This window comes from Nestor notabilis, unplaced genomic scaffold, assembly GCF_000696875.1.
Source record: "Nestor notabilis isolate BGI_N333 unplaced genomic scaffold, ASM69687v1 scaffold30148, whole genome shotgun sequence".
Classification (NCBI taxonomy): domain Eukaryota; kingdom Metazoa; phylum Chordata; class Aves; order Psittaciformes; family Psittacidae; genus Nestor; species Nestor notabilis.
Window position 1 is genome coordinate 30065 of NW_009941087.1, and position 13197 is coordinate 43261.

The 13197-nt window shown below is 36.1% G+C and overlaps 1 protein-coding gene across 1 annotated transcript in view; it reads right to left on the reverse strand.

Annotated features, from left to right (window-relative positions):
- Window positions 1-11704, reverse strand: part of DEK (DEK proto-oncogene) — a 16317-nt gene extending 4613 nt beyond the window's left edge. The window contains exons 1-7 of the mRNA XM_010020700.1: window positions 11563-11704; window positions 9877-9978; window positions 9294-9403; window positions 6746-6840; window positions 3820-3940; window positions 2541-2723; window positions 339-471 (exon numbers count right to left, since the gene is read on the reverse strand). Of these exons, the coding sequence (XP_010019002.1) occupies window positions 339-471; window positions 2541-2723; window positions 3820-3940; window positions 6746-6840; window positions 9294-9403; window positions 9877-9978; window positions 11563-11704 (886 nt within the window). The remainder of the gene's footprint in view (window positions 1-338; window positions 472-2540; window positions 2724-3819; window positions 3941-6745; window positions 6841-9293; window positions 9404-9876; window positions 9979-11562) is intronic.
- Window positions 11705-13197: the final 1493 nt, after the last annotated feature.

A 13197-nucleotide genomic window follows, 5' to 3' on the forward strand; every position in this document is an offset into this window, starting at 1 on the left:
GGAATATATACTTCTGGATCAGTAAGATTCATGTGAAGTCATTAAAGAGGCATCAACAGAATTATGCTAACATTCTTCCAGCAGAAAGGGAAACTAGGATGATACTTTCAGTTTATATGCAAATAAAGAGTATACATATATGTAGTCAACAGAAGTTACAAAGTATACCCAACACAGACCTTTTTGAATTACTGTTGCAAGGAAAAAAACATCAAGTAGCAAGCTAAGGATGCACCAAGTTCTATTTTCTTTCACAATTAGGTGCAGAAGCTTGCATTCTAGCAAGCATGCCAGTTAACCTACAAGACAATGTTTGATAAAAGATTTAAAGCATTTACCTTTTCTAGAGCTGTTCTGACTCTTTTTAGTAGTGCTACTATCTGCCTTCTTGACATTCGCACTCTTCACAGCTTTCTTGGTTTTGGAACTATTCTTTTTAGATCTTTCTCTTCTAGATGCTTTTCTAGGAGGCTATGACGAAGAAAACCAGAAGATTAAAATTATGGTGTCTACCCAAACAATACATATCTCTTTCCCACAATAGAAATTATTCTTCCTGTCAATACAAACTAAATCAGCAAATTTAATTACTGAGTTTTATTAGCAATTTCTAGCTGTATACTACAGGGTCATTATGTCTATAAACAGTACTCCTACATTCTTTTAGATTTCACATTATCCTTGCAATGGACTCATAAGCTTAAGCAGTGAGAACTTTCTGATGGTACTAGTAGTTTGGTTGTGCTACAGCTTTCTATTTGTAATTATTTATAATTAGCTTATTAAATAATTTTAAAGATTTAACTTTTAATGAGTTAAAACTAAAATTTTTCAACTTTTCAGCTTTTGAGTTTCTGCTAAAGCTTAATCACCAGGTACAAAGTCAGAAGACAAACCCAGGACTCACATTTCAGTTTCTTATAAAATTATACTCCCCAAGCACACAAAAGTATTTCAGATATCTTTTGCTTCCAGGTAGCTAAGATTTTTTGTATTGTTGTCCTGGGTTCAGCTGTAACTGTTATTTTTTCTCCTTCCTCGTAGCTGGTGCAGTGCTGTGTTTTCAACTTTAGTCCAAGAACAGTGCTGATAACACACCAATGTTTTTAGCTGTTGCTAAGTAATGCTTACTCCGATCAAGGACTTTTCAGTCTCTCATGCTCTGACAGTGAGGAGGAGCACAAGAAGCCAGGAGGAAGCAGAGACAGGACACCTGACCCAAACTAACCAAAGGGGTATTCCATACCACAGCACGTTATGCCCAGTATATAAACTGGGGAGAGTTAGCCAGAAGGTCCAGATTGCTGACTGGGTATCAGTTGGCAGGTGGTGAGCAATTGTATTGTGCATTACTTGTGTAAGTAAAAGGGGAAATCCCTTTAGTTTGATAATCTCTTCCCTTGTTATTTCCCTTATCATTATTATTATTGGTGGTAGCAGTAGTAGTTTTGTATTGTACCTTAGTTACTGGACTGTTCCTATCTCAACCCGTGGGGTTTACATTCTTTCAATTCTCCTCTCCATCCCTCCGGGAGCAGGGGGGGTGGAGGGGAAGAAGAGAGGGAGGGAGGGAGCAGCTGCGTGCTTCCGGGTTACCAGCTGGGCTTAAACCACTAAAATTGTTTAAAGGAAGAGCTGCAATCAAAAAGACACACAAGTAAGGCCAATCTACTCCAGCCACTCCATGTGCAGGATTCCCACATGCTGACGCAGCAATGCTTTGATGCTTACATCCTTCCACCTGTAGTATGTTAAAGGGTGCCATAAACCTAACCATTTTTTTTTAAATGCTGCAATCTTAAAGCTGTACAAATGTAGACATTTTCCATTTCACCATTTCCTACATTCAGACTAATTCGACATACTAATGTCCTTGTAATACTTAAGCTTTTATTTTATGTAATTCAGCTTCAGCTTCCAAAGACTTCAGTCTGCTCAACTATTGCTGAGCACTTTGGAGATCGCAGGGATCTTTGTTAGGCTGCTTATTATGTTGCTCACTCTATCTTTGTGATCCAAGACACAAAATCCTAAAAAAGATACTAGAACATGAAATCCAGGAGAAATATGGAACCAAAACCAATGTAGCTAGGTGGGTCAGAGAAATTTACTGAATTCAAACTTAAGTCATAGGTATCCAATCAAACCCTACACAGAAAAAAACAGACATAAATAGATAGATATTGGGAATTTTTATGAAACTACAATAAAGTCATCACAGATGATACAAGAAATGCAATCAATTATGTCTGAAATCCTGGCTACTCCAAAATGACATAGAGCAAATGGTTTTATGAGGTGCATACATATATTCAAGAATCAGAACCTTCACCTTTTATCTTACTGATTCTCTAACACACAAAGAAATTATGAAACCTTCTTACAAATTGCAGATGTTCCCTTTTCTTTTAAACTATTAATTCAGTTAAACATCACTTATCCCCCAACTGTGTTACCATTCAGTAACAACCACATTATGACAAATCACAGACAAATGTTTTTAACCCTATGTTGAAAAACAAACAAAAAAACCTCATTACCTCATCTTCACTTTCTTTGTCTTCTGAAGAGTCATCCTTTCCTTTCTTTTCATCTTCTTCACTACTGGATTCATCTGACAAGATCTCTGGACACTTGGTGCGTTTCGCTTTTCTTGTTGTTCCAGTGCTACTGCGTTCTTTTTTGCCACCTTTGCTTGGTGTTTTTTTGGACTTTGGCAATGGCTGAGAAACAAGGATGTGTGTAATCCGAGTATGAATATAAAAGTGAATTTTAAAAATATAAATTACTGAAAATTACATGAAAGAACAGTAAACAAATATAGTGTCTCTAAGTCTTGGTAACAAAAGCCAGGACTATTTTATATACTAAACTTAAGCCATAACATTTTGTAGTACACAGAAATTCACTGCAGAGATAGAGCTGAGTAAAATGAAATTTTAATTCTAAGCTAAGCACCCCTTCCACTCCCCTAACCAAACAAATCTTCAAAGGTTGGGGGTTAGGGAAGCAAGAAAAGCAATCTAGCAGGAACCGTTTACCTACCTATGCCCTCCCAACCCATAAAAGCACACTTTTTTCTAGTAACAAATTAGCTGACAACTCTTCTGAAGACTTAAAGGCAGGAATTCTGCCATGTTTTATGCAAAACTGCATTTTGCTGTCACTAAGTACCAGTGTACCTAAGTCAGCATGCCGAACCTCCTGAGCAACAGTCTAACTATTCAAGTATAGCTTTTAGATTAAAAAGTGAAACCCCAAGACTAATAGAATTTCGTAGTCTTGGCAGCTGAATCTAGTACACAAGCACATACTAGTTAAAGTTTTCTTAGCATTGCAACAAATTTCATTTTGTGATGACCAAATGTGATCACATTCACTTGCCAACTTGTAGCATACCCAGATAACATCCAACTGCTTATTCTCCTGTCCTTTGATGTTTTATTTCCTTGCTCTAACACCTTTTTTTACTTCCTTTCCTGTTCACATATTATGTTTAGTCCCCTCTATTCATCCACAAAGCAGAAGCATTGGTTTTTGGGTATAGGTACCTGTAATTATCTTCCTGTGTTGATCACATACACTTATGTGCACTAACAGTGTATAACAGATGCACTTACATATAGCATCTAAGCTCGCACCCCATTGTAGATGCCTGCAGTAATAGAACTAATCTCTTTCAAGAGCTACACTGCTACTTCAGTAGGTACAACAGTAACTGCATTGCCACTGGTAACATGCAAATATCAAGCCATAAAGACAGCTGTACTTTCCATCAAAACAGAGCTGTAAAAGTGAGTGTAACAACCTGCATCTCACCTTGCCTGAAGATTTTGGGTGCATTAAGAAGTTTAAGATTCTGGTTACGAGCTCGCTATTAACACCTGATCTTTCCAAGTCAAGAACTTCACAGATACTTTTCAACATTGCATTCCTAAATCTAGAGAGGGAGAAGGAAAAAAAAAAAAATAAATATCAGTATCACATCCTAAACAATCAGTCAACATTTGACTCCTTGAAGCTGCTATCTGGTTTGTGTCTGCAACTGAACAATAGATATGCATTTATACACTTAACTACATTTCCAGTCTTACCTATACTTAAGCAAAAAACCACCACCACATTACATAAAGCAAAATAAAACAAAATCCCAAATCCACATGTGTGTAAAGTAGGATATATAAAAAAAAGTCATAAAAATCTTAGGGTGGAGGAGGAAAATCTTCTCCAGCATCTCTCCTAACCTACCACATTGGAAAGGACCAATCTTGAGACAATAAATCCAGTGGCTGCAAGACTTGAACTCTAAAGGGACTGGGGAGGGCGGAGGGTGTGTGTGTCTCCCTTAATTTTCTCTGTTTTTTCTCCCCCTTATGGAAGTACCTTTGATGAAGATACAAGGTTAAGAGAAACTCTGACATTTACCCCCCTTCAAGAACCAAAAGGATCTTGAACCAATTGCTCCACTTTGTTATTTGTTCCACTGGTATGGAAAATGGAAAGACAGCCAGATCCTGTGAGAGTACAGCATCAGAATAGATTTAATGAGATTTTAAAAACAAAACCAAAAAAACCCCTACTTACTATACCTGTTACCTGCCTTCAAATGCTTATACTTTCCTCTTTATCCATTTTGTACAATGCTGTCTGAAAAGTGGACTTTGTTGTCTGACCATTTTTCGCAAGTTTAATAGCTATTTCTGGCAATCAAATTAACAGGAAACATTTTTTATTGTTCATTTAAAAAGTCAGTGCAGCTATTTCATGGTGGTCTACAACTTCCCTAAAGTAGCATTTAATTTCAGACTGTCCATTTAAACTCACAGACTTTTAAGGGGGCAGAACAACTTTGTTCTCCTACATTTTGGGACATGGGAAGAGGAAATCTTAACTGGTTTGATGCATCTCCCAGCCTCAACGTACAGGTCATCCACCATCCTTCCAACAGTGAAATAAAATCTTTAAATCATTTTTCTAGACAAGTTTATAAAAAAACTTGTGTGATCTTAATGTGTGGAGAGCCTTCCTGTTTAGCTTCTGGGCATACACTGAGTACTTGTAAGGTATTCCTGCAAAATCAGAGTCAGTCTCTTGCATTTTGAAAGACAATAATACTACAGAGTTAAAGCAAGTTAACTTGTTAAGAGATTTTAAAACTGCATAGTGCCGAAGTTTCTGTTTCAGACTTTCAAGACCTTGTATACTGAATTTAGGATTTTATGGTTCTATTGCTGCTTTAAAGAAAAATGCTTACAACTTGTGCTACACATGGCATTTGGCCTTATATTTTTTTCAAATTTGTAATACTTTGAAGGTACATCTGCAGGTAACAGCAAACATGATGTCCTAAGTATAAAAATGCAGTTCTAATGCGGAATAAAGAAGTGCATGTTGAGTTCTGAGTCAGTAACTTTCACAGCAAGTATTTTTGACTTATGAAATACAGGAACTCTAATCCACACATCAACCTCAACCCTCATTCGTTTTAATTTACAACCAGAACAGTAAGATTCTGCAAAATAAATTTTGTTCTTTGTTCACCTCGTTCAATGCTGTTAAAACATGATGACACGCAAGTGTACAGTGTGGGGAGAATCAACCACATAGAACAAATTAATAATCTAATCAGCAGCATCTCATACTCATCTATGAACAGCAGCAGAATTTAACACAGTAATGCAGGCATGCAGGGCTTCATGCAACAACTAGGTTTCAGAGTATTTGCTGAAGAGTGAAGAGTAACAAAACTTAACTAGCAGTTTCTTCATATTGAAAATACAAAAAAAAAAAAAAAAGTACAAAAATCTTTTGTGACCTTCTGCAGATAAGGTAAAACATTATCCAATAAAAGCAGGGGGAAACAGTTAGAATTCCCATCCTGAGACAGAGTTTGTCTTGTAGGTTCACATGTATTTGACAAACCCTAGTCCTAGGAAATTATGTATCTTGCAATTGCAAAATTTGCAAGAAAATTGCAAAAAGGGAGACTTGCAAATTTTTAATTCTGGAAGCCTTCACACTATCAACAAACTGACACTAAAAAACAATTTAGAATCAATTGGGTAGAAGTTAGGAGTTCTTTTGATACTAGTTTGGGGTTTTTTTCGTAACAATTAGGTGCACAGATATGCCAGGGCATTTTAAAACCCTTTCAGACCAGTAAAAAAAAAAAAAAAAAAAAAAAATTCAGACCAGTAAAAAAAAAAAAAAAAAAAAAAAAATCAAGCTGCAGCAGCTTCTCCTGTTAATAGAAGAGCAGCTAATGTGGGGACACAGTAGAAAAAGAAATATTGACAGACTAGTTGCTACAGCAATTCTAGGAATAAGACTATGTTTAATACATGATAAGCAGAAATGGCTTTGATTCTGAAGGAGGAAGGTTTTGTGGCACAGAAGGATGCAAGTTTGCACCATGAATAGGGCACAATGTATTTGCAACACTATGCCTGCCCTGGGGAAATAATGTTTTCTTCTCACTTCGCAGAAAAATCTGCTAGTTAGCATGTAATATTTAAAGTCAGGACTGTAGGTACTGTGAATAAAATGTGCACAACTCAGTTCTTCTTAATGCATTTCAGATCATCTTTAGAGACCGGTTTGTGTGATAAAAACGAGCTCAGAAACAGATCATAGAGCTCTAGAAAACAGCCGTTCAATGTAAAATGATGTTTAATCTGAAGTAAAATTTTGAAAACAAAAAGGAGTGTATAGCATGAGTCAAGATATGATAAGAAGCAATAATTACTTTTTTAACATTTCTTCCTTCTTTTTGTATTGGTCACTTCCTTTTTCGAATGGGAACCCACTGAACTGACCCACATTCTTCTTTAGGGACGCAACCTGGAACAGAACAGAGATTACTTTCCAATGCAAGTACTTTCAAAAGATTTCATCCAATTACATGTCAACTTTCCATACAAATCTAACGTTTAGCTTTCTGTTGACAAAAAGTTATACCCTTTAAGTGATAACCTACATGCCTTTATTTATGTCAAGACAGCCATACTACAAAAAATTTACTAGCATGCTAGCATGGATCTGTACTAGTAGTATTCAGTTTCTGGTTTCTGTGCTAGCTGTTCAGATTTCCAAAATACAGAGATTAAAAGTACGAAGTTTTTGTGATCTTGGTAAATAATTTCCTAGGTAAAAATCATCTGCCATTTCAAGCTTGTTTAGAATGTATTCCATGATTATTCACAGGTTTGCACAAATATGAACATGTAGCCTGTTGCATACTTCGCACCATGAAATTTGTTACAGAACAGTGAATTTTATTTTTACTATATAATCTGCTAAAGCAGATTTGCTTTACTTGCTTTTCTGAAGTCTTACATCAGACCATGATTAAACTTTGGAACCTTTTCTTTGGCATGACCAATTTTTGCATTCACATACCACCCAGTTTACAACTTCTACCATTATACCTGCAGTCTGAACAGGGTTGAACTTTCATTGCAAAGCCCTTACAATGGGAAAATTGCTCCCATCAAAATACAAAATACATCAAGTTCTTTGTTTTCACTCTATCTTTTTACCAAAAAAGAAGTTAAAAAATATCCCCAAATCTTTCATTCTTCTGAGACTTTTAACACTATCAAGAATAATTTGAACTCACTTTCAACAGTTCTACAAATTTTGTTCCTGGTGTTTCTCCATTAGTTTATAATTTTACCAAAGCTAAGCTCCTTTTTCCAAAGAGAATTATCTTTGTCCAGCACCTAGAGAAAATTTGCAGATGGTATTGGTATGGTTTATTAAGAATGTTAATCGTGATCCAAAGCACATACAGAACGTGCATACAAGACAACATCTCATCTTCACTATGTTAAACAGCATTCTGAGTTCCCAACAATTCCAATTAAATACAGTTTTGGATGAAACCATACTGATTTATTTCCAAGAAAATAAATATATTTTCATATCTTTGGACTCAAACCACTGGCAAGCTGCAGCAATCCAGCTGGACTTTCCAACAAGTCTATGAACAAAGGACTAAATGTGGGAAGGCAAGGCAAAGTGTGGGGGGTGTGAGGTGGAAATGTAATCAAGTGGTATAGGAGAGAAGGGCGAGAGCTGTATTTCAACAGCGACTACGTCTAATTAATACGATTTAGGAGTGTCAAGTGTCAATTTACACCATTTGCACATAATTATGAAACTGCAAATAGATGTTTTTATTGATTATTATTAATACTAAAACAATTATTAATAGCAGTTGTTAGTTTCTTCATAGTGTGTCACCAATCTGCAATCTGAAGTGGGAAAGATGGATTCAGAGGTTATGGTATCCCAGTATCTCCACCCAAAGATGGTAGGATGGTTTCATAAAGGGTAAATGGATGCAATTTGACAACTTTTATAATAAAGGAGTTAAATCAGAAAGTTACATGGTTCTGCCATGGTACCCTCCCTATGAAACAATTAAATTCTACTGCAGGACAATCCAAAAGTTTGCAAAACTTTGTATGCACTAATTCTAGACTCTAGTCTAGTTTACTGCCATAATGAATAAATAGTATAATTCACAGAAGTAGGTTTAATATAGTGAATATATGCTGTTCTTTTTCTGAATACTTGAGGCAACAGATCTTTCTTTGCCATTTAAACAAGCATTGCATTAGCAGCAGTGGTCCAAGATATTACTAGCATGCACCTATACTAGTAATTTTCAGTTCTTCATTTCTGTGCTAGCTGTTCAGGTTTCCAAAATGCACATAATTTTTAACTAATATTTTAATCATCTTAGATAAATGTACCAAAAATCACTATTAAGATTTTACATATAATGTAGTTTTACTTTCTACTGCTATATGCAAACTAAAGGAGAAAATTACTAGGTCAATAGCAATGTATTAACATGGTTCAAACATCAAAGACATAGAAGTACTAAGAAAAAGCTATGTTCAACAAAATAACTACATGGAGTATTTTGACCATTATCTGCGTGTCAGCAACTAACAGCATGTGAACCATAAAGTATTTCCAGCTCATCCTCATGAGGTAAACCACTCCTCCTCCCATTAAAATAAAATAAAAATCAAGAAATATGCATTCAAGCAGACTTACAATTCAGTACACCCTTCCACAGGATGCTTATAGGGAGAGTAGTTTACAGGAGTTAGAAAAATTAAAGGCTTGTTTAACTGGTCCTGCAATATTAATTTTCTACGTAGTCTGTAATAAACGACACTTATGAAGTAGATCCCCATGTGCAGATATAAGAAGCTATAATAAAACATTTTCACTATGCATGAGAAATAATAGATAGAAGATTGTTTTTAAGTTCTTACAGTGCCTGGCCTGTTGTAGAGGAGTTTGTGTAGGTTCCTAAGTTCGTCTGTCTTCTTTTTACTCAGAAAGTATTGTATCCTTTCAATTTCACAGAGTTTTTGTCCTTTTCCTGAAACAATTAAAATCAATTATGCTATTCATCACATTCCTATTTTTCTGTGTGTTCATAACTTCAAATCTCTACTGTTTTGTTAAAAAAACAAAGAAGTTATTAAGCAGGCCTCTTCCTACCAATTAGGCATCCTGAGAGTCTCTTTATCTTCCTTACTTGATAGTACCTAGACCAGCGTACAAGGACCTGACATTTACTTTTTATTCTAGCTGCTCCTGCCTTTGTTAGCGGTGGCTAGGTACTGAAGATCCTATTCCAGGTAAGCGTAAACGTTATCAAACTTCTACAGTTTAAATTGATGTTGCAGAATAAAAGTGGGTTTTTGTATAATTGTAACATCCTTATTATTTTGAATTGGATAATGACTCTTAGGTTAGGTCTCATCTACAACAAATCAGTAATTTGATCTTTTAAGAGGTTTCATTATCACTCCCAACACTCACAATTCTTATGTGAAAGGACAAGCTTACCTGGTGTAACTGTAAAAGGTTCCTTCTGCAATGAGGACACTTGCATGGTCAGTCGGTCAACCTTCTTTTTCTCCCTTTTCCCTTCAACAATTAGACTCTTTTCTGCAAAAGACAGCTTCCTTAAACATAGTATTTTTCATCACATTAGCAGATTTGACTGTAGTGACAAGAAATACAACACCAAATTTTTGACATGGCAAACCCAAAATGGATAATGATATAACCAGCCACTTTGACACTTTCAAACCTTTGACCAACAGGTCAATGGGATTCTATGGAGCTCTGTGTGTGTGTACATATGTAACTAGAGGAGTCTCTAGTTCTTAATCACAGTCCTGTACCCAACTTAACCTACACACAACAGCTCCACTTCAGCTTTCTTGGGGAGAACACTACCACCAAATGGGCAAAAGGAGAATCCGACGTGCCTGCAGACACTTTCTCTTCCAACTACTGGACTGGAGATGCCACACATATCAGCAGGAAACGCAGAAACACAAGATTAGTGGGCCTGTACTACATCTCACGGGGCTACAGTGTGACACTCTGCAGGGCACAATACAAGTGTCACAAATACTACAAGAATACTACTCCCAGTAATTCTGATACTGTTTAGCAATGAAGACATTGGTTTATGTATATGCTGCACATCATCACTTTAATGAAGCCATGTCAGGAGAAAAATCCAAAGCTTGACCTAAACATTTCATACTAAAACACCTGATCTCAAATCAAACTATCCTCAGCACTAAATATATGGGCTGTCCTGGGTTTAACATGTGTAGCAGATTCAAAATCTGTATGAACATAATCAAACCTGGATATGTATCTGCTGAAAACAGAACAAAACGTATTTGTGTGTACACAAGAAACAGTTGTTTCTAAAATCCTAATTCTAATTACTCTATTCAAACAGCATATTCCCTTTTCTTTCTACTACCTTTCCTAAAGACAAGCTTCAGCTCTTTTAAGAATCCAAGACCATGAGTGACTTGGTTTTCACTATGTCATACAGCAGCTCTATTTCCATGGATGCTTTTATTTGCAGAACAGGTGCCCAGATATTTCATGATGGAAATTAACATTTTTGCATAGTAGTTCCTTCATCGTATCTTGTATTCCTTGACTATCTTATTCAATTACATGCCACAATACAAAACTGCCTTGCTTGCTTATCTACAATATTGCTATGATTTATATTGTCAAAATTAGTCAAATGGAATATCCCCCCTCCAGTATCATTAAATTTTGGTAACCAGTAAATTAATCCATAATAGTTAAGCAAAGACATCTGTATTGTTTCCAAAGCTATGACACAGATTTTTGAAGTGTCTCTCTTTTGCAAACATGAATCACTTCGGAGTGTTACTGGCAAAAAAGATATTTTTTTTTGGATATGCATTTTTATACAGATAATTTCATAAACGATGCTACCTATTTCAAGCATCTAGAAGCTTATACAACAACAAACCACCCCCAAAATCCTAGTGTAGGAACCCATGATGCTGACAATTCATTCAATCTTTCCTGAAGAACAAGAGCATTGCTGTTCCTAGTGTCACCTGTTACAGTCTACCATGGAATCTCCTAAACCGTAATAGCACAATTAGCTGAAATTACAGGAGAATGCATTCAGTAAGCTTGGCATTTTTTAAAGGACAACTTATTCAGTGGAAAAACAAGTACCCTTTTCCTCCTCCTCTTCCTCCTCCTCTTCTTCCTCCTCTTCTTCATCACTTTCCTCAGCTTTGCTTTCAGGTTCAGGTTGTTTCTCATCTACTTTTTCAGACGACATTGTATCTTCTTTTGATGAAGCAACAGAAGACATGGTGTATGGTTCTGTAAAAACAAGTCAGGGAAACCACCATCAATACAGCATTACAGATGATAAATACAAGAAACTTACTTTTTTTAAAAACATTTTCTATGGTGTAAGTGATGTCACAGTGCTCATATCGCGATTGTTCACATTCTTTAAGACACTACAGCATTCTGCATACACATAATGTTGCCAGAAGTAGTTGCCATCCATTCTGCAACTAGCCTGATTAAGGACAGTTTAAAAGATGATAAATTCTTCCTGCACACAAGTCTTTGTGAAGCATTCGGAAACACCCACTCATAGCAGCAGATGCTGTTATCTATTGAGAACTGTAATGTTTTAAGGTATTTTAGTGCATCGTATTATAAACTGAATAGTTATTTCTGATCATGGTTAACTATGTACACCAATTTCCTAATAAGTTGAACAAGCTACATATTTAGAAGAGAAATGAGAACAGAAGGATAAAAAGAAGTTATGAGCAATTTGGAAAAAATTAACACTGCTTTCAAAATTCAGATAGCTGAGACATCTCAGGGTATGAAAATGCTTTCTGGCTTTAATCTGTAGATCTACAACAAATAAGAATAAATGCTTCATAGTCAGGGTGTTTAAGAGGAGTCTTTTCTTAGCATCTGAAGTGACTTAAATGTTAACTTAAAAATTTAAATATCTCACTTTGGCAAGTACCATTTCCCTACTGACAGAGAATGTCTATCTAACAAAGGAAGATAACCATATCTGTTAATACAAAATAAAATAATCTAGCTTTCAGAATCTTTCACTGTTTACAGACCTGAAACAAAATATAGCATCAGTTGTATAAGCCCTTGTGGAAAACATATCACTTTCTTTTTCCAATATTATAAAGCCAATATTATCTGTAACAGGTTAAACTGAATGAACAATTAAATCAACTGCTTATATGCAATATTAGCAGGTGCCAGAGAAGAGCAATACTTCAAATGTCAGAAAATATGAGTTATATTACCAATAGGGAGGTGAAAAAGAAAGTTTTTTACTATTCTTTGCTAAATCCCTGTTGGGGGGATGAGGAAGGGGAAAGAATTAAATCTCTTTCAGGGTACTATTAACCAGTATTTGACACGGAAAATTAACCCAACTTTTTCATTATATAACTCTGAATTATAATTGTCTGCACAAGTGAAAGACCAAGCGAAGAACTACAAGTTGTCTTTCCTTGCCCTTTCAACGAGGGCAGAAGGGGAATAGGAAAATTAAGTGGCTTTTTAGCGTTTCCAGCAACCAGGTCCGTGAGGACGACTTGCTTAGTGAAAAAGTGATCCACCCTTAGGAAGGCTTTAGCTGGGGATATTTTCGGACGAAGAGGGTATCTCGCAATCCGCCCCAAGGATAATTGTGCACAACAGCACCTCCCACCCTCATCCAGCACTTTTCAGACACGGACTTGCCACCTGTGCCTTTCCCTCGCCGGAGGCCGTAGAAAGCGACTACGATGGACAGCGCCGGAAGGAGCC